The sequence below is a fragment of the Arabidopsis lyrata genome (genome assembly GCF_000004255.2).
Source record: "Arabidopsis lyrata subsp. lyrata unplaced genomic scaffold ARALYscaffold_7, whole genome shotgun sequence".
Lineage (NCBI taxonomy): Eukaryota > Viridiplantae > Streptophyta > Magnoliopsida > Brassicales > Brassicaceae > Arabidopsis > Arabidopsis lyrata.
The window spans coordinates 22,574,114-22,600,296 of NW_003302549.1; the positions used below are offsets into that span (position 1 = coordinate 22,574,114).

General features: G+C 38.5%; 4 protein-coding genes across 6 annotated transcripts; 2 read left to right on the forward strand and 2 right to left on the reverse strand.

Moving 5' to 3' along the window:
- Positions 1–520: 520 nt before the first annotated feature.
- On the reverse strand, positions 521–11,144 carry LOC9306795 (TMV resistance protein N). The gene is given in 9 exon segments (XM_021017345.1): positions 521–1,050; positions 1,052–1,123; positions 1,198–1,412; positions 1,415–2,282; positions 2,372–2,675; positions 2,768–2,978; positions 2,981–3,843; positions 3,920–4,476; positions 10,917–11,144. Coding segments are annotated over 8 exon segments (3,045 nt in total). The 5' UTR covers positions 4,387–4,476; positions 10,917–11,144; the 3' UTR covers positions 521–1,005.
- Positions 8,220–10,879, forward strand: LOC9306796 (disease resistance protein CHL1). Of its 3 annotated transcripts, XM_021017295.1 has the most exons (3): positions 9,183–9,364; positions 9,460–9,619; positions 9,776–10,879. In XM_021017295.1, exons 1-3 carry the CDS (start codon positions 9,314–9,316, stop codon positions 10,687–10,689), a joined length of 1,125 nt encoding a protein of 374 aa, XP_020872954.1. In that variant the 5' UTR covers positions 9,183–9,313; the 3' UTR covers positions 10,690–10,879. The 3 variants fall into 3 exon arrangements, with proteins under 3 accessions (XP_020872953.1, XP_020872954.1, XP_020872952.1); XM_021017294.1 differs by lacking the exon at positions 9,183–9,364 and adding an exon at positions 8,220–8,351 and having other exon boundaries at positions 9,460–10,879; XM_021017293.1 differs by having other exon boundaries at positions 9,460–10,879.
- Positions 11,145–11,880: 736 nt separating the features above from the next.
- LOC9304747 (agamous-like MADS-box protein AGL75) lies at positions 11,881–13,456 on the reverse strand. The gene has a single exon (XM_002870680.2). It carries the CDS (start codon positions 13,170–13,172, stop codon positions 11,955–11,957), a length of 1,218 nt encoding a protein of 405 aa, XP_002870726.2. The 5' UTR covers positions 13,173–13,456; the 3' UTR covers positions 11,881–11,954.
- Positions 13,457–13,773: 317 nt separating this feature from the next.
- Positions 13,774–14,510, forward strand: LOC9306797 (putative F-box protein At5g40050). Its single transcript, XM_002868629.2, has 2 exons — positions 13,774–14,157; positions 14,259–14,510. Exons 1-2 carry the CDS (start codon positions 13,774–13,776, stop codon positions 14,508–14,510), a joined length of 636 nt encoding a protein of 211 aa, XP_002868675.1.
- The last annotated feature ends 11,673 nt before the right edge of the window (positions 14,511–26,183 follow it).

Here is a 26,183-nt window from a genome sequence, read left to right on the forward strand (position 1 = left end):
TCCAAACCGTAAACGGATTTGTCCGCCCTAACCACCGTAACTATTCGAACCCATAGTATCAAGATACGATTTTGAAGTACTTATGTTTTATGTACATTTTATTGCATTGGAAGAGTTTCAGGCTTCTTTTTTTTTGGTATAGTAATTTGTTTTGTTTTGTCTCAAAGTTCAAATTTCAAGTTTTTAAACTGTATAAGTAAATGTATGTCTCTTGTTCCGTTTGTCAATATATGAATAGAATAACATTAACCGACGTCGTTTTAGTTTGGATTTTGACTTTTGAGAAACTAAACCAATGCTAAAACGACATCGCTTTTTATCGGATCGTGGATGATTAAATAGGTAATCCTAATCGCGGTATAGTAAACGTTGATTTATAGTTAAAAATCTGGTTTAATCATCGGTTCAATTAGAGGTGTAATTCATAGGATGAATCCAAAAGTACATATAGTTTTATTGAAATTTAAAAAAAAATTGGTCGTTTTTTGAAAGGAAAAAAGTTCAGCCAACTAAAATAATATTAACAAACGTTATCGCCTTAGCATCAATTTCTATTGGTTAGAAAGACATATAATCTGCTTTACAAAAAAAAAACTCCGGTTTACATAAAATTAGGATTTGGTTCGAATTCGGTTTTGGGGTTTAAAATTTAAATTAGCCCTTCCGACAAAATCGTGCCGTTTACTCTCTTTCATCTATCTCCTCATCTCAAAATCTCTCCTTCCGGCGTTCGTTTCCAAGCTCTCCATTTTTTCCGGCGCAGGTGTGTCGATCTTAGTACAGTCTTCACCAAAATTTTAATGGTGTAATTGGATCGTCTAAGGTTCGTGGGAGTTTTCCTTCTTGTTTTATGAATTTTGATTGTTATCAATCAGAACTGAATCGTGTTGATTGTTGAGTATTGATAAACAACAACAATCAGATACTAATGCTTCATTCTCTCTGATCCGTTACTTCACTTGACTTAATACTGAAAACAATCATAAGCGTGGCATGTAGAAATGACTAGAAATGTGAGCAGCATAGGAACTTGGGTAGGCGACTTTTTTGTGGCTTGGTGATCCCGTTCGTAACTCGTCATCTGCGTTTCTTGGAAGCGAGCATTACGCGGATGTGCTGGTACCTAGAAAAGAAGGAAGATGATGAAGAGACTACATAAACCATAGTAGAGAGATGTGTCAAGAGCAGAATATTCACCTCTTTGTTTAGTCTCTCTTTAAAATGTTCTAAAGCATCAGCTTCAAGAGAATCACAACCCTGTGCATCTAGAAACTGAAGGCTCAGTGGAAGTTCTTCCAGTGATTTGAGTTTCTTGCAGTAATTGATGCAGAGAGTTACCAATGAGGTAAGATCTCTGATACTTGATGGTAGTGTCTTAAAGTCATGGCTGCTGAGATCTAAATATGTCAAGTGAAGTGACTAAGCTGATCTGACAATGACTTCACATTCTTGCAGTTGTCAAGGCAAAGCTCAAGCAAACAGTATATGCCCGGATCTTGGCTTGCATCAGAGGGTTTCACCAATGATCTGAGGCCCCTACAGTTGGAAAGAGTGAGTGACTGCACCTGAGTTAGCTCTAGCAATTCCTTGAGTTTGCTCCAGTTTCGAAGACAGAGAGTTTTTAGCCGAGAAAGTCTATTCATATCTTCTGGTAAGTTCTCAAAATCATTTCCGCTGAAGTCCAGTTTTTCTAGGAGTTCCAAGTGACCAATCCCATCTGACAGTTTTTGGATATTTAAGTTGACTAGTTTTAGCTTTTCCAGGGCAGGTATATATGGAAAACTGTGAAAGGTGACAGGTCGACTGTTCTCTTTGTAGCTGAACCTCCTGATATTGAGCGAAGTAGATTTGTTGAGCTCCGAGACGAGCCGAGGAGCTTGGTGGACACTTACTGTCCTTGTAGCATGGATCTTTTGCTCAGTACTAAAGGAGAAGTATTCAGCATATCCTTCAAAATCTGCGAAAATACGAAACTTAATGTCTCCCATGATTGACATATTCATAAGTTGCATTTCCACGCTTGCAGTTGGGAACTCCAATGTAATACGTTGCGTCTGAGACACTTTCCGTATAACAACACCCATGGGACTCTTAGGCCCACCGTAGTATGATAGGTTAAGCCTGCCTAAGGTAGACCTTTCTCCAATTGACTCTGGAATTCCTTTTAGTCTCTTGCATTGTTCTAGAATCAACTCGTCAAGCTTCTGGTTACATGAAAGATCTGGAAGTTGTTTGAGATTCTTAGATCCCGTCACATCTAGTTTCTTCAATTGAAAGAACGTCTGAGGAATGTACAACAAAGAATAGTTGGATTTTGCATATTGCTAGAGCGAAAACATTAACACATGGTCAAAATAATAAGCAAGGTTACCAGTACTCCACTCCAGAGTGTTTCTAGGTTGCTGTGACGCAGAATGAGTTCAACAAGACAATATGTGTTAAACGTGAAAGGCAATGTGCTCAATGGAAATGCGTCCCAGTGGAGTAGGGTACCATTCATGGAAGGGTATTGATCGTCACGAATCACCTGCAGCCTCGATCCTCTGTCGTCAACATGCTTGTAAACCTTGACAAACCTAAGTTTATACATTTTGCCAAAAACACCGGTCTGCATCGAAAATGCACAGGTCATTTTACATATGTGTAGGGAGATGCTTTCAGTTTGTCCAATTCCTTGGAGATAGAAACTATTTAAGTGAGCATGATAAGTTGCAGGATGACAAGATGAATATCAAAGATTAAGTAGATACTTACTACTCGGTAATCCAGTGCTTCATGAATTTTCTCCGGATCACCGATGAATTTTCCACTGTCAAGCATAATTTCCCTTCCCATTTGTTCAACCAACTTATGTAGGATTACATATCCATTAGTTGTTTTATTGATGAGAGATTTCTCAGCTAAAACTCTCATCCACATGTTACTTTCAAGTCTCCAATTAGCAATAGCAAGTAGTGAAGTGACACGCCGGAAAGTGTAAAGAGACATGCAACATGGAGAAAAGCATTCTGATGTGCTTTTGCTAAGCCCTCGTAGCTAATTTTCAAGATTTCCATTATATTGTCGTCAGGAGTACTTTCAAGTCCACATACTGCTTCTTCCCATTCCTCAGGAGAGTTGGCCCTTCTGCGGAGAAATAAGGCATAGGCTTGAAGGGCAGAAGGAAGCCCGTGAGCAAGCCGAGCTGCTCGGATTGAGAGTTGTTCAAAATCAACAGAAGGAGGACTGCCTCCTTTAAAAGCAATCTGTTTAAACATCTGCAGGGAATCCTTATCGTCCAAGCACTTAACATCATAAATGGTTTTTACTCCACAACTATTGAGCAAGCCCTTATCTCGGGTGGTTATGATGATTCGGCTCTGACGACCAAACCATCCCGTCTCTTTTGCCAGAGCATGGATCTGGGCCAATTTATCCACACCATCAAGTACAAGAAGAACCTTGTGGTTCCCAAGTCTTGACGCTATGACCTCGCGTCCAGCTTCCACGCTCCACGGCCTAATATCATCACCAAGGGTATTGTAGAGAAGTTTGTTTTGCAAATGCAGTAGATCAAGGTCTTTATGAATACCCTTAATGTCTTGTGTGAAATAACTAGTTGTAAATTGAGATGAGAGCTGGTCATAGAGACACTTGGCGATGGTGGTTTTTCCAATGCCTCCCATTCCCCAGATTCCAATCATACGAACCTCATCATTATTGGAGTCCATGTCCAAGAGCGACTTGAGACCTTGCATGTGAGTATCCACCCCAACAATATTTCTGAAGTCTATCTTATGCTTCAATGTCTTGCGCCTTGAAATATCTTCGACAATTTTCCGAACCATAGTTGCCTCATCAATGCTAAAATCGGAAAAGAACACAAGTACTAAGATTATGCATACTAAGATTTCAGGCTTGTGCGAGGAAAAATACATACCACTGTCCGGATGCCACGCCTGAAAGATCAGCAATCAGTTTAAGAGCTTGTCTCCACTTGGGAACCACATCCGCCAGTTTTGGATCACGTTGGTACCCTTCAAGATCGAAACTTCCTAGATGATACCTCACGGCAGAGGGTTCTACACTGTAGAAGACGGGAAAGACACCAAGTCTTCCCTCCACCTGAAGCTTCATTATCGATTGGAGCTCCATTAAGCACCACCTAGAAGTAGGGTAGTTCTCTGAGAGAACCACGACAGCGAAATCTGAACCCTCAATGGCTCTTTGGAGTTCTTCAGAAATGTGATCGCCTAGCTCAAGCCTTTTGTCGTCTTTGAATGTAGCAATTCCTCTGCTGGTAAGTGCTTCGTACAAATGGCTGACGATAGAATGTCGAGTGTCTTCCCCACGGAAACTTAGGAAGACATCATAGTTGGATGCACGAGAAGCAGATGAGGAAGCCATTGTCGAAAAACTTGGTTTGGAAGAGGCTCAAAGATGTTTTCTTCAAGCTCGATGCTCTGTTTCAACGTGTGATCGATGATCATTTGAATCCTGAAAGATCAAAAGCCACTTTTTATCCTGTCTATTGTTCGGCAAAAAAAAAATAAAAAAAAAAACCAAATGCCACTTTTTTTTTTTTTTTTTGTCAATTACCAAATGCCACTTTTTATGCTGTCATTTTGATAGAAATTTATTAAGAACTTTTAAATACTTTGAAATCTATCACTGTTTTGTTTATTTAAAGTTTTTGTCTTTAAATATTTCTAACACTGTTTTTGTTTATTAAGAACTTTTAAATACTTTGAAATCTATCACTGTTTTGTTTATTTAAATATCCTATACTATTATTTGGGGAATACAATTTATAATCTCTATACTATTAAAAGAGAAGTACAAATGTAAATGGGTCGGGTCAAAATCAGAAAATTGATCCGAAATTCTGAAATCAGATCTTTGAATTTTTTTTGGAATATAAATTCGAATTAATAATGAAAAATCGAACTAAAATCAAATGTTTATGGAAATCAAATAAAATTTTATTGTACTTATGGTAACTAATTATAAAATCATTATCCGAACAATATTATACATTAATTACGTATAATCTATTTTATAAATTAAATAGATTTTTTATTTATTTTGGTCATGTAAATTAAATAGATATGAAATAAATGTAACTAATTTTAATTTAATTAGATTAAATCGAAATTATGGTATTTTCATACTTATAGCTTACCAAAGAAGTTTAATTTTCAAATTATAAAGATTTCTTGAATAGGATTTTTAGAATTATTCAACAAGGTGATAAATATTTATTAAATTTTGTGAATCATGAAAAATATTAATTATTTTTTAATCATTATATTTCACCTTTCAATCTCTCATCTAACAAATAAGATACATATTCTATTATTCCTATGTCCAAACTCCATTGTGTTGTATGACTAAATAATATTTCCATTAGAGCTGTCAAAACGAGTTGATTAATCCCGTTAAGCCTGTTTTGCAAAAGGCAAAATATATTTTGGCATGTAGTTAGTCTGTCCGCACGACCCGCGGGTAGCATATATGAAACACAAACCCGTCGCGCGAATGTATGCTGATTTGCGGGGTTATCCGTCAATTTTGTTTAAATAATTTAAGAGTAACCAAAATTTAAAGAAATAAATAAATTAGAAAAAATTTAGAGATTATAATCTATATATCATTATATTTATAAATATTATACTTTCATTTATTAAAAGTTTTTTAAACTACCACATGTTGAATAAATTATATTTTTATCAATAAATACTATCATGCGGGTTGATCCGCCAACCCGCGGATGAAAACCGATGACCCACTGCGAATCAATCCATGTGGCCCGCTTATTTGCAGGTTTAATATATTTTCCCAAATCTGCTCAATAGTGAGATGATTTGGGCTCGACCCGCGGTTTTGGACCTATTTTGACTGCTTTAATTCCCATGATTTATCTAATTTTTGAATTCTAAAACACAAAATTCCATTTTGTAAATCATATTTAATATGATTGGTTTAATTATAAACAATTTAATATTTTCTTTACAATTTGTTATTAGGAATATTTATAAGTACACTACGAGATTCGTTCTATTAAAAACATGGACAATATTAAAATCAACGTATGTAAATCAATATTCTCCCGCGGTGGACCGCGGGTCCGATCCTAGTTACCCTTTAATAACCTTCCCTTTTGTAAGAATTTACATAAGAATACCATTAGAGTTAAAATTTCAAAGAGTAAATTAATTCATCTAATTAAGGATAAACAAGTCAAATACTAATTTATGCAATTTAATTAATTTAATTTAATTATAAAAACGAAAATACATTATTAATTTTAAAACAAATGACCAATCAAAATGAATATATAAGATTTGATATCTAACTTACCTTATTAATTTGTTATTAATCATTATATAGTACTTCAACTCTCATCTTTATATTATTCTAATTTTGTGAAACAAATAAATCATCATTCATCTATATAATAATAAAAAGTAAATTTTTTTCTGCATATGCCATAATTTGAATTTTTAAAAACGAATATAAATTGTTCAATCTATGAAGAAAAAAAAATGTAACGGGTTAAAAATTCAGACTTGAGTAATATATTTCTTTTAAACACTAATAAATTCAACAAAAATTCTAACGAGTCAGAATTTGAGTATTTATATTCAATTTCATATTTCTTTTTTGATATATATAATTTTATATACTACAATAAAATTTTAAATATTTTAATTTGGAACATTGAAAAATAGTTTTATTTGATATTTTCAAAGAATATCATCAATACTTAATAGATCAAAATTTTAAAAATTATAAATACCCTAATTTAGTTTTTTAAAACAAATATATTTAAAAATATTTATAATAGGCAACATGTTAAATATAATGTGTTATATGATGACATGAGTTATGATCCTTATAACTATTTGACATGAGTTATGATCATATAATTTTATTTTTGAAATTCAGAATTTTATATACTACAAAAAGTTTTTTAAAAAATTTTAAATTGGAACATTCAAAAAAAGTTTAATTTAATATTTTAAATAATATCATAAATATGTAATAAATCAAAAAGATAATAGTTATAAATACTCTATATTGATTTTTTTTAAACAGATATATTTAAAATATTTATAGCAGGCAATGGGTTAAATATAATGTATTATATGATAAAAAGTGTTATGCTCCTTATAACAGATGACATGTTAAGATTATATGATGAGATGGTTAAATAAGGTTTGACACTTCTAAATATCCTATACTATTATTTGGAAAGTACATCTTATAAGTCGTAACGTTGATTTTGTAAGAAATTACAATATATATTATGCCATTAGAGATCTCTAATCATAATCATTTTAATTTCATGTCACTAATATATATTAACGGATCAACGGGTCAAACGGGTTTAAAGATATTAAAGAGATTTTGTTTAGATTTTATAATTGTTATAAATAAAATTTATAAAGAAAATGTTGTTATTCACGTATGATAAAAGTATTCACTAATCAAAAAATATAAATAGATAGTTTTTATTTACCTTAATCACGCATCAAATATTTTATGTTATTCAGTTTCCATAAAATCCTTTGAAAATATTGTTGGTAGTTATAATTTGTTTAGATTTAGATATAAATTCGTGCTATTAAAATTTATTTAATAAAAATTTTACGAATTTTGTGGTGTACATCTAAAATTTAGAAACTAAATTGCTAACTAATCCGAGTTTGGTAACTATATTTTCGTTTGTTATTTTTAGTATTTATTAAATTTTTTAAAAATAAATGCTACATAATCTATTTTTTCATTTATTTTCTACAAATGTAAAAGAAATTTCCAAGATTTTCATAATAAATACAAAATTTCTAAATATATTTAATGCTGAATATTCTATAAGTCGAGATCATATTCAAATTTTTTTATTTCCTTAAATAAGGCTTTTTTGTTAAAAAAAATATATATATTCTATCTTTAGTTAATTATTTAAGTTTGAATATGTAAATATTAAAAGATTTAATCAAAAGATTATCATTCAATTTATTAAGATTGCTCTGCAAGCTAAAAGAATATTCCACTAGAAGATTTCAATTTCTTAACCCTAAATCGACATCTCCTCTTCCTTCTATAAGATCATCCATTTCTCTGAACAAGACATCCATTTTTTTCTTCCCAGTTTTGTACGATTTTTTTTTCTTTCTAATTTTGCTCAATCAAATTTATTTGTTTCAGTTTAGCTTTCTTATTATCATATTATATATAATTTCATATACATTGATGTTAATATCCTTTTCTAATATAAATTTTTTTCTACATTATGCAGGTGCATATTATATTTGATAATGGAAAAGCAAAATTTACATTTGATTGGGATGTGATTTTTAAAGTTCAAGGTACAATACTTTTAATTTTCCTTTGCTGCTACTTTGATATATGCTTTAACCAGATTTCAAGATTGAAAACTATAAAATTACAACAAAAAAATGATAAGATTTGTAAGCTTAAATTTTTACTTTCACATATATTAAAACTTGCAAACAAAAATATATTTGAAAGACTTGCTAACAAAAATTTCTTTTAATTGATATTTGCGTTTTATCTTGCGTCTTGACGTTGTTAATTCGTAGATTTATTCCGTAATCAAGGAAGAAGAGATAAAATTCTTATCAAATATTCTTTTTCTTTTTTTTTAAACAATATGATATTAGGCCAAACAAAACCCAATATAGCCCACGTAAAAACTTAGATCCAATACAACAATTTTTTTCTTTTGCTCTCAATGACACAATGCAATTATGAATACCTAATTGAACTAAATAAATTGTTAATCTCGTATAAACAAAATACAAATCTAATGCAGCTAAATATATTTGATATACAATACAATATTCTCTTCTTCTTTATTACCAAGTCATGTTTTTCAACCAAGTTAAGATTAAACAACATTTAATTCCTATAATAAAATAACACAATATGATATAGAATATAGATTTAAAATTTATCATATACTATTATTTAATTCTACAAACAAAATATACAACCATCATCAAATGAAATATATAACATTATATCCAAATAGTAATAATAATAAAATATTATGATATATTCCCTTTTATACTATATTATTATATTATTATACTATATTATTTCTTATTTTTTTGAACAAAATATACAATTTAATTCATAAAAAATATTAAATCCCGTGTTGTATAGCACATGCCATGATCTAGTTTGTAAAGTAAAGTTTTTCTCTTTTTTGTTTTTTTAAGTGGTCTGTTTGTTGTAAAGTTGTTTCACATGTGTAGCTTTTAGTTGTTTGAGTCCAGCTGCAGCATTAGTTGTTTTAACCAAACCAATGTCTTCTTCTCCATCTTCTTCTGCTTCTTTGTTGCTAATTGGAACGGAGGTGGATGTCTTCCTGAGTTTCTGCTGCGAGACTAGCCATGGATATTTTCATAATATTTTGAGTGAAAATGACATTAGAACTTTTTTATCCTACAGATGCTTGGAGACGAGATTCGGACCAATTGCTCAACGGACTTACGGACACTCAAGGCTTTGGAAGAGTCGAGAGTCGCGATTGTTATGACCTCTGCGACGAAACCTTGTTCCGTTGGGTTCCTAGAAGAGCTCTTAGTAATACTCGAATTTCAGCAAAAAGGTTCACTCATGGTCATACCCATTTTTCTTAAAGATTACTCTTTTAATGTGGAAGAAATCTACCGACAATATCCGGAGAAGGCACCAAGTTGGAGAATTGCACTTACCAAATTGACCAACTTTGCTGCTGAGTATCCATTTTCTCAAAATCTTGCAGGAATGGATCAGTCAGATCGGCTCAACCAAATTGTTCATGACATATCTCTTGTCGTGTTCTACTCCGCATCAAACGATTCGAATGCCCTTGTTGCAATGGATCGTCACATGAAAGTAGTTTATGACTTGTTGGCTTTAGAAGTTAACAAAGAGGTTCGTACCATTGGCATTTGGGGTAGTGCTGGTGTTGGGAAGACAACACTTGCAAGGTACATTTATTCAGAGATCTTTGTTAACTTTCGGACAAATGTTTTCCTAGATAATGTTGAAAATATGAAAGACAAGCTTCTAAAGTTTGAAGGGGAAGAAGATCCAACGGTAATAATAAGCTCATATGATGGGCATGAAATTACCGAAGCAAGGCGTAAACACCGGAAAGTTCTCCTTATCGCTGATGATGTGAACAACATCAAACAAGGGAAGTGGATCATTGAATATGCTAACTGGTTTGCTCCAGGAAGCAGAGTCATTCTTATTAGCCAGAACAAGCATTTGCTTGTTGACGCCGGAGTGAGCCATGTGTATGAAGTCAGATCTTTAAGATATGATGAAGCTCTTCAGGTCTTCTCTCATTTTGCTTTCAAGCAGTCTTATCCACCTTCTGATTTCGAAAAGCTTGCAGTTCGTGCTGTCCATCTCGCAGGCTTTCTTCCTTTGGGCCTTAGACTGTTAGGATCGTTTTTATCTGGTAAAGGTCGAGAGGAGTGGGTAGCTGCACTGCTCAAACTCAAGGCAAAGCAAGGTGGAAATATAATGGAAGTGTGGAAACTTATGGAGCCATCAGACGATAAAGGCCAAGAGGAGTGGGAAACTGCAGCAGACATAGTGGAAGGGAAGGAATTATCACAAGACAAAGGTCAAGAGGAGAGGGAAGTTGCTGCGGGCAAAACGGAAGGGAAGGAATCATCACAATAAAAACAATAATAGCGGTGTGAAGAGTCACCTGAACAATTTCCCTTTCACCTTTCTTTGTTTTATTGACGAAAATTCGAGTGTGACGCTTGCAAAAATTAGGGTCCAAAAACCCCTCACTTGTTCTCATGTTTACTAAAACTCTAATGCTTATGTTGTTCCGTTTAATAAAAGTTGCGATGACTATTACATACCTGAAACAGGGTTGAAAAAAAGAGAATGTTACATACCTGTGATGAGAAAAGACAAGACAAAGCAACTGTGGAGGAGTCAGAGCTTAGCCACGGTAAACTCGCATGATCAAGACAAGTTACTGTTACAGTGTTCCTGACTTGTTCAACGATGTCTTTTCTTATCTGTCAAAAGAAAATCAAGTCAGGGTAACCTCTATGGAAAGAGAAAGTGTATGTGCTGCTTAAAACTATCCAACTAATAACCATTTTGAGGAACACATATTCTTAGTTCTACTTATATAAATAACACAATAACACAATATTGCGAACCCAATCTCAATCACTTGAATCTCACTCAATCAATCTACAACGAGAAACTTTTCCTTTCCTCATTCCAAAGTCTTCACCTTTGGCCAAAACCTCCGACTACAAAGGACATACATAGGAGACTCTCAACGGTTTATTGAGCTCATATCCTTTAACCGGAAAGAACCACATAATATTTTTCAATGTTGGTTTATCTAAACCGGTTTCACAAAAATAGGATTTGGTTCGAACTCGGATTTGCAGTCTACACTGAAACCACTTCCATTTTCAGGTGACCAAACTCACACAATTTTCGATTCAAAAGTATTTTCAGATGCCATAAAATTTGTAAATTCTTTGACTGGGAGCATATTTTGAAGGCGGTCGGGTTCAAACCAGTTCCGATATAGAATTATATATACTATATGAACTTGTGAATTTTGTGACAACCCAAACTTAACCAAAACAGACCAATGGTGTGGTTTGTGTCTGTGGAACTGAATTCATGAATAGCAAAATATATAGGAAGAAGAATGTGTTTGTGTTGATTATGTGTAGATTAATGTCAGCAACAGATTAGATTTGATTATTAGTATATTATTATTGAGCTTGATTTGTTTAGTTGAATACATTATAGACCAAGAACAACACATACTAAACAAAATGTTTCCTATTCATAATAAAAACTAAGAGACAATTAATAAACAAATGCATATGTTTTTTCAAAACTCAAAAATAGAAACTAATGCTTAAACAGCTTCATCATTGACTTTGAAGGAGGTAATTGCTTCAACTCGAGTTCCCGGATAGAAGATAACTGCTAGGAACGGTGGAGAGATATGGTAGAGTAGATGTCTGAAGTAGACTGCTCTCATCAAAGTTATAAACATAGCTTGAACACATATCTTGAGAGAAGCTAGTGTTACCGACCATGTTACCACAAGAGTCATGAAAATCAGAACCTAACTCATATGAGGCCGTGTTTGAGAGGCCAGGATTTGGAACGTTGATGTGGGTAATATCACTCGAACACAAGTTCTGATCAAAACCATAAAGTTCATGCTGCATCAACCCATAGTTATCCACAGATTCTTGTACCGCCGAGTTATGTTGTGTGTTTGAGACGCAAGGATGTTGAAAATTGTTGCTATTGATGTTACTAATTAGTTTCTGATCACAACCATAAAACTCCTTCTGCAGCAACTGATTTAACTCATAGTTGTTTACAGATTCTTGTACCGCCGAGTAATGTTCTTTGTTTGAGACGCAAGGATGTTGGAAACTGTTGTTGGTAATGCCACTCATGCACATGTTCTGATCATAACCACAAAGCTCCTGCTTCACTAACGGGTTCTTAAACTCAGATTCTTGAAGTAACGCTGAGAAATCCTGATTGAAATTTGATGCAGAGACTGGGATTTGAGAGAGAGTATTATCTCCATGGTTATACATAAATAGCGAGAACTGGCTAGGGTTCAAAGATTGGGTCTGCTGATTCAGAGAGGATGATGCTAAACTCTGATGATCCGGTTTTGTCTCCTTGTGTTTCTGCGACTCAACAAAACGAAGCCTTTCTTGGACTTTAGAGACATTGAGTTCTAAGGACTGAATCAGTTTGGAGATTTGGTCAGGAGAGTAATGATCAGAGATCGGATACTTTAATTCATTCACCTTCTTCAAACTCGTCTTCCTCTTCTTATTCGGGTTCTTCAAACCCTTTTCCTTCTTCTTGTTCAGGAAGTCATAAAGATTAACGCGTTTCTTGCGTCTCAAGGCTTCGTTTAATTGACTATACCTAAGAGCAATGTCTCTCACTTTCTCTCGCTCCTTAGGCCATGTCTTAAGTTCTCCGTCTGGTCCGTAATAGATGACGCAGGCTTTAATATCACAGAGAGTGCAAAGCTCGGAAGCTTTCTTGAAGATGGTCTCAAGTCTATTACTCAAACTTGTAGAAGCGAGTGAATAAGATGAAGAAGAAGAGGAAGAAGGTAAAGATCGCATAGCCATCTTAATGTTGATCTCGAAGACAATCTCTCTGTTTTTCTCACGTTCAAAGTGAAGAGAAAGCCCGAACACGAAGAAGAATGAAAGAAATTTTAGAGAGTGAAACTAATGAATTAGGTTTAGAGAGTGGAATCATATATTTATAGATTAGAACTATTTTTTACTCTCGCTCATCGGTACGAAAAAGGAAAAAAACGAGTAAAGATTTGATTTCCATATTTTGTTTAGATTTGCGTATAATTATTAGCCGTTGAGAGTTTGATAAAAAGGAAATATTTGTTTCTCTCTCTCTCTCTCATTAATTAATAAAGGAAACATTTACTTTAGTATAATGAAATCAATTAATAACGGTAATTAATGATTTGATATGATTTGTTTTTGACAAATTTTTTCTTGCTAAGAATATATACAAACTACTTGCAAAACAGAGTAAATTTTAAGGCTTGTTCCTAAAACACTCTTCATAAACAATACATTGGTCAAGCTCACTTTAGGAACAGAGCTTTGTCTTGGTAAGGCTCCTTTGAAGGACGTTTGTCTTCCCCTGCTTAAGAGTCTCTTCCTCCACACAGTTTGGTTTTCAGATTATGATTTGTGTGATGTGATGATTCATGGTTGCCCTGAGCTAGAAGAATTATACATACATCACATTTACACTGACGATAGAGAATTCGAATTCGAAGACATTCCTCCAACACCTTACTATTTATACCACGACAACATCAAGAAACTCACAATTCGCTACATCGACGATGAGTCTTATCGGAATTTGAAAATCTACACACCCAATCTTGTCTACCTCGACTACTCTGATTCTATAACTTGTGAGTTTGAATCAGAAAATTGCTTAAATGTCCTTTTAGAAGCCCGCCTCAATCTTGTTTTCGGATGGAGATGGAGATTGAGCAATGAACACATAAACTGTTCCAAAATCATGGATTCTATCTGCAATGTTCGAATCCTTTACCTCTCTTCTTCTACTGTTGAGGTATGTCTCTCTCAATCTCAATCTCCTTCCTTTCCTAATTATACCTTTTGCTCGAGAATCCGCATACCATCTCTACGCTTATTATATGGTTTCGATTTCAGAGTATGTGCGGTTGGGGTGTATGCATTTCTCGGATTAACATCGGTGGGAATGTGGTGAAAGTGCTTGAGATACAAGGATATAAAGGAAGACTTGGGGAACTGAACCAAGTGAAGTTCTTCTTGTGGGGAATGGAGAATCTTGAAGAGATGAAAGTGAACATTAGTGATGAGATAGAGAACAAGTTGCAACTCACAAATGCTCTTCTTGCTCTTCCCAAACGTTCATCCAAATGCAACATCCATGTCTTGTGATTGGGTGTTTGATAAATTTTAATTGGATGTTCCTTGATAGGCAAGATTTCTTTCTTTACTACACGTATCATCACCAAAACTGTTTAACGACTAAATCAGAGAGAGGTTTGAATTGTTTTGCTTGTTTCTAACTACTATGCTATTATGCGCAAGAACACATCTCAAGGTCCCTTGTAAAGTTATTCTTGTTCCAGCAAGTCGTCATAAAAGTTTCTTCTATCTTTTTGATAAGAATGTTAATTCCATTAAGGAATACATGGGTTTGTAAAAAAAATTACAAAACGTTAAGCCAGCTAAAATTTTACCATTGTGGTGAATATAAACCTTCTAGGGTATATATTGGGCTGTGAGGCCCCTACGTAAGCCCACTTAGTTTGTATAGCTACACTAGGTTAAATCATCATGTTGTATAAAAGGCATTGCCTCTCTTACGTATTCAACAAGAAACAAAGTTTACAACATCATCTCTTTCTTAACATGGTATCAGAGCAAAACCTAAACTACTAAAGGGTTTTTGATCTTGTGACTTATTCAATTCCGCTGCAAGCAATATTTGTTTCTCAAATTCTGTTTTTATTCTCTATCTATCTTTGACCTAAAGTTTGTTCCTACTTCTTCGACAAACTTCTCTGTTTTCATCATGAGCACCGAATTGGCTCTTGCTACATCCACGAGTGCTTCTACGGCACGACCTCGACGCACCATCTCACCGTACGACCTCACCTCCAGTGACAATCCAGGAACCTTGATCTCAAAACCTCTCCTCCGTGGACCTAACTACGATGAATGGGCCACAAATTTGCGTTTGGCTTTGAAGGCAAGGAAGAAATTTGGATTTGCAGACGGCTCAATACCTCAACCCGTTGCAACAGATCTAGATTTCGATGATTGGATTGCTAACAACGCTCTTGTGGTTTCATGGATGAAGCTTACCATTCATGAAAGCATCTCTACTTCTCTGTCACATCTCGACGATTCTTATGAGCTGTGGACTCATATTCAGAAACGGTTTGGAGTCAAAAACGGACAGCGCATCCAACGACTTAAAACCGAGTTAGCTACATGCCGTCAAAAAGGTACTCCCATTGAGACATATTACGGGAAACTCTCTCAACTGTGGAGAAGCTTGGCAGATTACCAACAAGCAAAAACTATGGATGAAGTTAGGAAGGAACGCGAGGAAGACAAACTACATCAATTTCTCATGGGCCTAGACGAATCTGTATATGGCGCAGTAAAATCCGCACTCCTCTCTCGGGTACCACTGCCCTCACTCGAAGAAGCTTACAGTGTATTGACTCAGGATGAAGAATCAAAGTCTATAAGTCGTCTCAATGATGAAAGAAACGACGGTGTCACTTTCGCGGTTCAAACTTCTCAACGAACCCGTGGCTTCTCCGAAAACAGAGACTCTGTTTCTGTTTGCTCCAACTATGGCTGACTTGGTCATCTTGCTGAAAACTGTTTCAAGTTAGTGGGATATCCTCCTTGGCTTGAAGAGAAAATGCGCCGGCGAAATCAGTCTAATTCTGTTGGTCGTGGTTCTCCTATTCCGCCTACAACCACTTTCAAGGCCAAACAGAGCATGGGTCGTGGCACCTCCATCAATCACGTCGCTGCTCTCGGAGACACCACCATTGTGGATGTCGGATGCACACACTCAAGTATTTTATTAAGTAGGAAAGATTATTCTTGAGGGACAAAAAATGAATATGTAAAAAGCTTATGAATTGCTACGAAAATTGCTATATTCTTTCTTTCTCGAGAGGCTGATCCCCTTTTACATGGTCATTGGCCTTTTATTTATACATAGAGAAACGACATTAAAATGAATAATTAAGTACAATTATTCCTTCTTAAATGCGTCCGTTTTGATTCTTCGACTTTAATGCTCAACGTTTGAATTTGAATTGACTCTGATCTTCTTGGGCCTCGCCTTTTCGGCCCAAGTCTCCTCGAACTGACTTACCCGTGTCTTCTACACCGAACTCGTACCACAGTACAGTCACTTCGGATTCTTGAAGTGGTGATAACCACTTCGACCGTTCCTTCGGCTCATGGGCTCAACGGGTTTTGCCCTTTATGGGCCATTACCTTGACTACGTGGCAATCTTTGGTTGGTCCCGGACTTCTGGTGCGGGATCCGACACCAACAATTAGCCCCCCAAGTCCTTCGAAGTGTCATTCCAATTCGGAGGACTTTAAATGCTTTAAATGACCAAAGATTGCGCCCGAGAATCTTCCTGATTTCCCGCCGAAAATCTCATCCCTCCCTTAATTTCGGCACTAGCCATTTTTACCCGATTGACATCTGTCATCATTATGACTGTGTATTAATTAATTACTATTAAAACGGGAAAAAACCTTCCCACTTCCCACATAACTTCTGAGGCGGTTTCATCATTAGCTTGAGGTAACTTCTTTTCACCATTACTCTCTTCTTTTACTTTTGCGCTTTAATCAAAAACCTCTCTCTTCCTTTCCTCACGAAAACTCTCTTCGCCGGATCTTGAATTTTTCATTTTTCTCCGATGACTTCTGATTCCGAGAGACCTGAATCTCCTTCTTACGACGAGAGGCGCTCTAGTAATGATGAATGCACTCTTCCTAACGATATTGCCGGTCCTTATTACAAATCCACCTGCACTCTTCAGTCCCTTGAGCGATTAAAGGGGCTCTGTCAAATTCCTCCTGAAATCATAGCGGAGGCGCAAATAGCCGATCCTACGGAATCCCCGGAGAACCACCGTGTCGGCTACTTTTGTGTTTACGAAATTTACTTCAAGGGCTGCGGACTGACCTTCCCCCTTCCCGAAGCCTTAGTTCGATTCTTGGCGGCTCTCGAGATCGCCTTACCTCAATTAACCCCCAATCTCCTCCGAACCATCCTCGGGATTATAACCGTTGCGGCGGAGGCCGGCTACGTCATTGGAGTCCCCGAGCTGAATGAACTTATAAGTGTGAGGAGTTCGTCAAAGAAAACAGGATACTTCTCGGCATACCCAAATGCCAATAGAAACGTTATTTCGCACCTCCCGAACAAGGATGAAAACTGGCATCATCCTTGGTTTTTGATTAAGAAAACTCCTGCTTCGATTGGGAATCTTTCCGATGTACTCCCATCGAAGTGGTCTACGAAACCTGGTAGAGACTAGGTCGTATATTTCTTTCCTGTTCATTATTATTTCTTTACTGACCAAATTCGTTGTTTCATTTCGCAGCTCTCATCGCTTCAACTCTTCCGACCGAAGAATTTGTCAAGTTCTTCAAAACAATCCTTGAAGGGGAAACCCTCTGGAATTCTTTCACCCTCGAACGATTTGTCGAGGCCAACCGAAAACTCAGGATGAGTCCCCCCAATCTACTTCATCGTCTTTCGCCTCCTCCCTCAACTCAGGGAATGTCAGCTCGGGCCCTCGCTGCCCAGCGTAAGAAACTATCCAAGCCGATAGCAGAGGCTTGTGATGAAAACAAGGCGTTCCTTGCGGCCGCCATCGACAAAAAAGATTACAGCAAGACCCTGCTGGTTGATGACAACAGCTCCGAGGGAGCCAGATCCGTTGCTGCTTATAGGTTGACACCTCGCCGCGAGCCCCGCGACGAACGTTCTCCTCGGAGAGAGCGGTCTCCTCGTTGTGACTCTCCTCGCCCTTCCCGAGACGATCTCAGCAACGAACCACTTAAGAATCTGGTTCGTAAGAAGAGGGACAAGTCATCCCGTGATGACTCGTCTCCGCGAAGAGAGAAATCAAGGGCCCGGACTGACCGTTTACCTCGATCATCCCCTCCTACTGAACCAATGGGTCCTCCCCGACCTGTTGACATGTCTTCTTCTTCCCGGCCCGTCGGCGAAAAGACTGATCGGAGTGCATCCCCTAAAAGGGGAGATTCTGAATCTCGAGATGCTTCCTCGAGGTTGAAGCCTGCTCTTGTCCCTCAAGTCAAATCGCTTTCAGGTTTGTCGATTTACACATACTTTAAACTTTTTGTCTCTATTAAAATTCCAATTTTTACAACCCTTCCTTCTTCGCAGCTATGGAGAAGGAAGGCAGCGTCTTCCGATGCTTCAAGACCCGATCGGGTTCGATCTTGCCAGACTTCAACAAATGGCGCCCTGCGATTCGTGAACGCTATTTGCTTCACGCTTATCATTCATCTCGGGTTAGTTCCTTTCTTCTTTTTTTTTTTTTGTTTTTGTTTTTTTTATGTATCGTCATTCTTCAAACTGACTCGCCATCCCGAGTTTATAATGCCAGGCTCATAGCGAACTTAACGATATGATCGAACATTACGAAGGGTTGGTCATTGGACGGGAGAAGGAGATTGACATGTGGAAGAAGAAATTCTCAGCTCTTGAGGCTGAACTCAATTCTTCTGCTGGCTCCAAGCATGATCTGGAGGACAAGGTTGACAGTTTAACATCCGAGCTGGCGCAGGTAAAGGGGGAGCTGCAAGACTACTACGACCGGAATTACAAACTCCAGGACAAACTTTCTGGTGTTCAGGGTAGACTTCATGAATCCGAATCAACCGCCGATACCCTGAACAACCAACTTATCGAGCTCGACGCGAAGTACAAAGCGTTAGCCAAGTTGCGTGATTCCGAGTTAGCAAGGTCGGCTTCGAAGGCCAGAAAGGAGGTTAAGGGATGCGGGATGGAATTGATCCAAGGGGCCATTTGCTTCATGCAAACCGAGAAGGCTAGGTCAGACTTGGAGTCAGACATCAAGGAGCATGAAAGCAACCTAATTCTGCTGGATCAAATCCATGAAGCAGATTTCTCTGAGGAACAAGAAAGGACCGAGCTGTCAACTAATCTTTCTGAAAAACGGAGTCGCTTGGCAGCTCTTCCCACTTCGATCTTCAACCCGCTTGACTTCGAGGAATTCTTTACTGAATCACCTCCTATAAGCGAATCGGGTTTAGACTGGGCAGGTAACGCTTGGCTCCTGACGCCTACCTTTTCTTACCTTATACCTTTGATTGACTAGATTTATTATTTCTAGGCTCAAGTGAGACGGAAGACGTTGTCCCGCCCGTAGCTCCTATGGTACCGGAGGTCACTCCAGAGGTTGGTTGCACCGCGGAGGGTGGTCAGGGAGCTTCATCTGATCAAGCTGAGCAGGGATCCGAGGTGGAGGTCAATCCGTAGTGGCTGTGTCCACTTTAAACTGGGGACTGTCCCATTTAGTTTAAATTCAATTTCGAACTTGTTTTTGGCCTAAGGAGGCTTTATAATTTCTTTCGAACAAGATATTTGCCTGAGGAGGCTTTTAAACCTTTTTAGGTTACGACCCAAGGGGGTTTGGTTAAAATTTATATGCGGGTTTGCAAAGTCCGCTTTTAACCTTTTGTGGCCTTGTGGTTATGCTTTCGAGATTTTTAGGCTGATCAGACCTTTCTCTTTAGAATGCGAGAGCTGAGCTCGGCTTAAAGCGAGTTCCCCACTTCGGGTTTAGTCAACTCGATAAATTTATTGGGCTTGGGCCTTAGAAACTTTTGTAGTTAATGCAACGGTTGCTCTTTCCCTTCTCAAGGAAAACGGCTCGTCTTTTAATGCAATAACTGCCTTTTCTCGATTTTCCAAAAATGGTTTAAACCATTCGGACACGCTACCATTAATGGATTTATGGTTCCAAGACAAACCCTAAATCATTATAAATAAAGGCTTACCTACCTCCAAGCTTTATTTAAACACGATTTTTAGAATCTTACTTGAGAAATATTTCGAGAATGGAAAACGAAACAGTAGCCCCCATCGATCCCGGCAGCCCACTCTTCTTGTCTGGCGACGGCTTTGAACCGGCCGGAGTTCTCTTCCCTCACGCCGTCTTTCACTTTCCTTCAAAGGAGAAGAAAGAGGCTTGCGACTTTATCGACAAGGTAAATATTTAAAGTTTTTGACTTAAAAACTTTTTGTTTCATCTTATTCATTCATCTTTATGCTAGGTTGTCGACAAGCACCGTCGCTTGTGTGAAGAGAGGCAACGGCTGGGCCTTAAAAGGCAAACACTCGAGACTCGCATTGCTCGGGTGGAGAGGAAGATACGGGCCTTGGAGAGTGATCCCTTTCAATGGGAGTGGCGGAACTTCGACTCCGTCGCTGAGATCCCGAAGATGCTTCGGATGTATCTCCGCGCTAAAGGAGTCCCGGGTCCCGTGAACGTCCCTGTCTGCGCCGTTCCATCTGACAGTGAAGAGGAAGACGATTTGGAGGAGGAGGCCAGCAACAGTCGGAAACGCATTCGGGATCGTTCCGAGGTGGATGCCAAGAACAAGGCGTCCACTTCGAATACTAAACCGGCGATGAAGGAGCCTGTTCCTGAGCCTTTCCCATAAATGTCCTTTAACTTCTTCACTTATTTTAAACTCGTAATGGGCTTCGGCCCCTTTTTATTTATGGAAATATTTGCAACTTTCCTTTCTTTTCAAATATTCTCGGAGATGCGCCTTTTAATGCAGGATCTGTTCGAGGGCATAAATCTCTCCGTGAATCACTCCATTCCTTGGATAGAATCCGCAGTTTGTTAGGGATATGACGTTCCTATAAATTATAGTCTTAATTTCCCTTTATTTCTCACCATTCTTTTCATTTTGGTAGGTATGGAGTTCAATCTTCGCTGTTCAGAATCTATGCCCGACTTCTCCAGAATCGGAATGATGAGCGAAGATGTTCCAAATGAGCCAAACAGGCAGCCTCCTCCACTTCGCGGCTTCTTGAGATCTCAGATCCGAGCCCCATGTGCTTTGATCAGGAATCTCCCAATCAGAGACCAAGGAACAGCGACGGCGTTCATAGAGGCACTCGAGCTTCATCACCAGAAGCTTATGTCGGAAAAGAGGAGACTCCGGAAGAGGATTAACCGGATGCAACGCAGGCTTACTACGGTGTCAAGAAATCTTCACATCCTTGAATCTCACCCCGGAGAGTGGATTGAGCTTGGAATCTCTGACTTTGCTCGAATTCCGGACTGCATGATGCCAATCCTCGATCTTGCTGGTCAAGGAGTTGAAGTGTTCTGCTCGTCAACAAGGTTTTCGTAGTCCGAAGTGTACGATAAGGGACATTCCGTTTTTTTAAATAACGCTCTATTTCCCATCTCTTGTATGTTCGCATAGTTCGAACCTTTATTTGCTTCACTTGTTCGGACAATCGAACCTTTTTCCTTTAATAAAGAAATAAAACAAATTTTTATTAATAGCTGAACTCGTTTTCGAGCTGCCTACGTACCCATCTCGGGATCAAGCCACACCGTAGTTCATGTACATAAACAATGTATGTAGCTCTAAACATAAAACTTCTTCAGGTTGATCACATTCCAAGGTCGCTTGACTAGGTTGTCTTCTAAGTCTTTCAACCTATAAACACCGTTCCGAACCACTTCGGTAATAATGTAAGGTCCTTCCCAATTAACACCGAGTTTGCCGGCGCTTTCTTCTTTTTTATTGTCAAAGACGCGCCTTAATACATAATCTCCCACGAAGAACGGCCTACTTTTAACCTTAGAGTTGTAATACCGGGCTGCTGCCTGTTGGTAATTCTGAATCCGAATTAGAGCTTGATCACGCCTTTCATTTATGGTATCTAGTGAATCGTTAAGCATTGCTGAATTTCCTTCCTCATTTAACGGTGCTTCTGTTCGACGAAGTCCGGGCACATTGAGTTCAGCTGGTACTACCGCCTCCATGCCGTAAACCAAAGAAAATGGAGTTTCTCCAGTAGGCCGCCGAGGGGTTGTAAGATAGGCCCACAGGACGGGTTGGAGTTCTTCATACCATCCTCCCTTTAGATGACTTAAGCGTTTCTTGAGATTGCTTAATATTGTTTTGTTTGCGGCTTCAGCTTGACCGTTTCCTTGCGGATATCGTGGAGTAGAATAACTAACTTTGATTCCCCAGTCCGCACAAAAGGCATCAAACTCGTGTGAAATGAATTATGGTCCATTATCAGTGACTATTTCGTATGGAATTCCATGTCGACATATAATGTTTTTCCAAATAAAGGTCTTCACCGCCGAATCCTTGATACTAACATACGCCTCAGCTTCAATCCATTTTGAAAAGTAGTCCGTAAGGACTAAAAGGTACTGTACACCTCGAGTTGATTTGTGTAATGGTCCAATGATGTCCATTGACCACCTCATAAACGGGTATGGGGCGGAAATGGAGGAGAATAATTCTGACGGTTGATGGATCAATGGTGCATGGAGTTGACAGCGCTTGCATCTTTGGGCGAACTTAACACAATCTGTGATCATAGTGGACCAAAAATACCCCATTCTTTTAACTTTAAAAGCCATAGCTCTTCCTGATGAATGACTCCCACATAATCCTTCATGCACCTCGCCCATGACGATTTCGACTTCGGGCCCAAAAATGCATAATAGGTAAGGGTCACTGACACCTCGTCTATATAACGCATCCTTTTGACAGACAAAATTTCGCGCTAACGACTTTCATTTTCCTGGCCTGCCATTTATTCTTTGGGAGCTCACCTGTCATAATGTAGTGCTTTATTGGCTCCCTCCAGTCAGCCCCCAAGTCTTTAGCCGGAATTTGGTCAACCTTGTGAAATACTCGTGGCTCTGGCTCGGGATGTTCGTTTGGTTCGAGAGCATCCTCCTCGATTTACGATTCGGTTTCTAATACTGTTTCTGAACTCACATCTTCAGCTAAGACAACGGGTCCCTTGTTAGGTGTATTTGATCCTCTTGACTTCCTCCGTTTGTTGGGTGGCGGTTCGATCTCTGGTTCGCCACGGTCGTGTGCCGCCGCTCGAGACCTTGTAATGACGAGGGTTTCTTTGTTGTCTTGAATGCTTCACTCCGAAATGCATTCCACTGGAATAACTCTTTTCAACTCAGGATCTGATGTTGATGCCAATGCGGCAAGCGCGTCCGCAGTTGTATTCTCTCCTCGAGGTATGCGGATTAATTCAAATTTCGAGACATTTTTAGATAAATCCTTTACCACTTCGAGGTACGCTTCCATTCTTGAATCTTTGGCTTCATAGTCCCCATTAAATTGGTTAACTACTAATTGCGAATCGCAATAAGCCAATATTTCCTTAGCTCCAACTCCTTGTGCTAATCGAAGTCCGGCAATCAGGGCTTCGTATTCTGCCTCGTTGTTGGAGGCATTGAATAACAACCGGAATGATTGTTCTAGAATTTCTGACGTCGGAGACTCCAACTTGATTCCCACTCCGGATCCTTGTTTTGTTGAAGACCCATCTACGTGTAATTTCCAAGTTTGGTTCTCCGGTTGTTCTATCGTTCCAGGTATTGGTAGTTCGGTCAGGAAATCTGCTAAGACCTGAGCCTTCATACTGATCCGGCTTTTGAACTCTATGTCGTACTCGCTTAATTCCACCGCCCATTTTGCCAATCGTCCGGACTGGCTTGGACTATGAAGTATTGTTCGGAGTGGCTGGTTGGTTAATACCTCAACCGGATGGGATTGAAAGTACGGGCGTAGCTTTCGAGCCGATATCACCACTGCGAGTGCGAGTTTTTCCATCATTGTGTATCTGGTTTCTGGATCCGTCATTGACTTGCTCACATAGTAAATTGGTTTCTGCTCCCCACGGTCTTCCCGAACCAAGACTCCACTAACTGCGTGGTTTGAAACCGACACGTACAAATAAAATTTTTCATCCACTTCTGGTTTGGACAATATAGGCGGAGTGGTTAAGTATGCTTTAAGCTGCCCAAAAGCTTCTTCACACTTCTCGTCCCAAAGGAATCATTTGTTCCCTTTTAGAATTTGGTAGAAAGGCAACGACTTATCTGTTGATCTCGAGATAAAACGATTCAGAGCGGCAATCCGCCCAGTCAACCGTTGTACTTCTTTGAAGTTTCTTGGAGAGGGCATGTTCAGAAAGGCGTTGATTTGATTTGGATTGGCTTCAATTCCTCTTTCTGTCACGATATAACCAAGAAATTCTCCGGATGGGACTCCAAATGTGCACTTCGCCGGGTTCAGCTTCATTTGATATTTATTGAGAATATCAAAACATTCCTCTAAATGCTTAACGTGATCCTCTTTCTTTAACGACTTAACCAACATATCATCTATGTAGACTTCCATTGTTTTCCCGAGATGATTATGGAACATCTTGTTGACCAACCGTTGGTAAGTTGCTCCTGCATTTTTCAAACCAAAAGGCATTACCTTGTAACAATAGATACCTCTATCAGTAATGAATGACGTCTTTTCTTGATCTTCGGGGTTCATCATTATTTGATTATAACCTGAGAAGGCGTCCATGAATGTTAACAACTCGTTCCCAGCGGTGGACTCTACAAGTCGATCTATATGTGGGAGCGGGAAACTATCTTTGGGACATGCTTTATTTAGGTCTGTGAAATCGATGCAAACCCTATCTTTCCCGTTCTTCTTTTTGACGACGACAGTGTTTGCTATCCATTCCGGGTATTGCACTTCTCTTATGGATCCTATCTTCAAAAGTTTATCTACTTCGTCATTTACTATTTTGGCTCGCTCGACTCCGAGCTTTCTTCTTTTCTGTTTTACCGGCTTGAAGCTCGGATCTACGTTTAGCTCGTGACAAATTATACTTGGATCTATACCAGGCATGTCTGCTGCTGACCATGCAAACGATGTTTTGTTTCTCTTTAAAAGTTCGATCAAAGCTTCTTTTATTTGGCCAGTCAGAGTTGCTCCAATTCGAATTTTCCGGTCCGGCTTGTCTTCTTCCAACACCACTTCGATTACTACATCATCTTTCTTCTGCCCGCTAGGAAATTTTGTTCTTAGTCCCTCTTTTACGGGCTTCGTTAATTGCTATTGAATCTTCATACGGTGGCTAGCTAGGTAACACGTCCGTGAAGCTTCTTGATCTCCCCGAATTGTTTCCACCCTATTCGATGTTGGAAATTTGATACATTGATGGTATGTAGAGGGGACTGCTTTCATTCGATAAATCCAGGGAGTCCCAAGGATGATGTTGTAAGCTGCGGGTTTATCGAAGACAACGAAGTCCACGATCTTCGATACCTTCTTGGCAAGGACCGGTAGCTTGATTGTTCCGAGAGACATGGCTGACTCGCTTGTGAACGCAACTAACGGAGATGGGGGTCCTACTATGTCTCCTCGGCTGATTCCCATTCTTTCTAGAGTACTTAAAAAGGTCAAATCGACCGAACTGCCTGTATCTATAAGGATCCTTGATACTTCGAAGTTAGCCACGTCAAGGGTAATGACTAGAGCATCATCATGCGGCCTTTTGAGGTACCGCGTTTCTTCTTCATTAAATGATATTGATGTACCTTGAAAATCTACTTCCTCTCTTAAGCTTGCTTTGAGTAGGATATTTCGTCTATGTTTCTTGATGGAACTTATCGAATCTCCGCAAAACTTGGAACCTCCTAGAATCACATTGATCTTACCCTTCGAACTCCTTGGTTCTTCCTCGTTGGATAACCTTGGTCTTTTGGAATCTTGATCTTTGGAGTTTTCCTTCGCTTCGTGGTATTCCTTCACAAAATCTTTTATATTGAATTTGGAAAGATCTCCACTGGCCCAAAGCTCTGCGAGGTGCTTTTTAAGAACGCTGCAATCCTTGGTTAGATGCCCAGTTACTTTATGAATATCGCAATATAGACTTTCATCACGGACCCAAGTGTTTGATCTTCCTTTCCCTTGGAATTG

Bases quoted from the DNA above. Each gene is read 5' to 3' on its own strand.
- LOC9304747 (XM_002870680.2), bottom strand. From the start codon at position 13,172: ATGGCTATGCGATCTTTACCTTCTTCCTCTTCTTCTTCATCTTATTCA.
- LOC9306796 (XM_021017293.1), top strand. From the start codon at position 9,314: ATGTCTTCTTCTCCATCTTCTTCTGCTTCTTTGTTGCTAATTGGAACG. The intron at 9,365-9,459 runs GTGGATGTCTTC...TTTATCCTACAG, and splicing joins TGTTGCTAATTGGAACGGAG to ATGCTTGGAGACGAGATTCG.
- LOC9306797 (XM_002868629.2), top strand. From the start codon at position 13,774: ATGATTCATGGTTGCCCTGAGCTAGAAGAATTATACATACATCACATT. The intron at 14,158-14,258 runs GTATGTCTCTCT...TTTCGATTTCAG, and splicing joins TCTCTTCTTCTACTGTTGAG to AGTATGTGCGGTTGGGGTGT.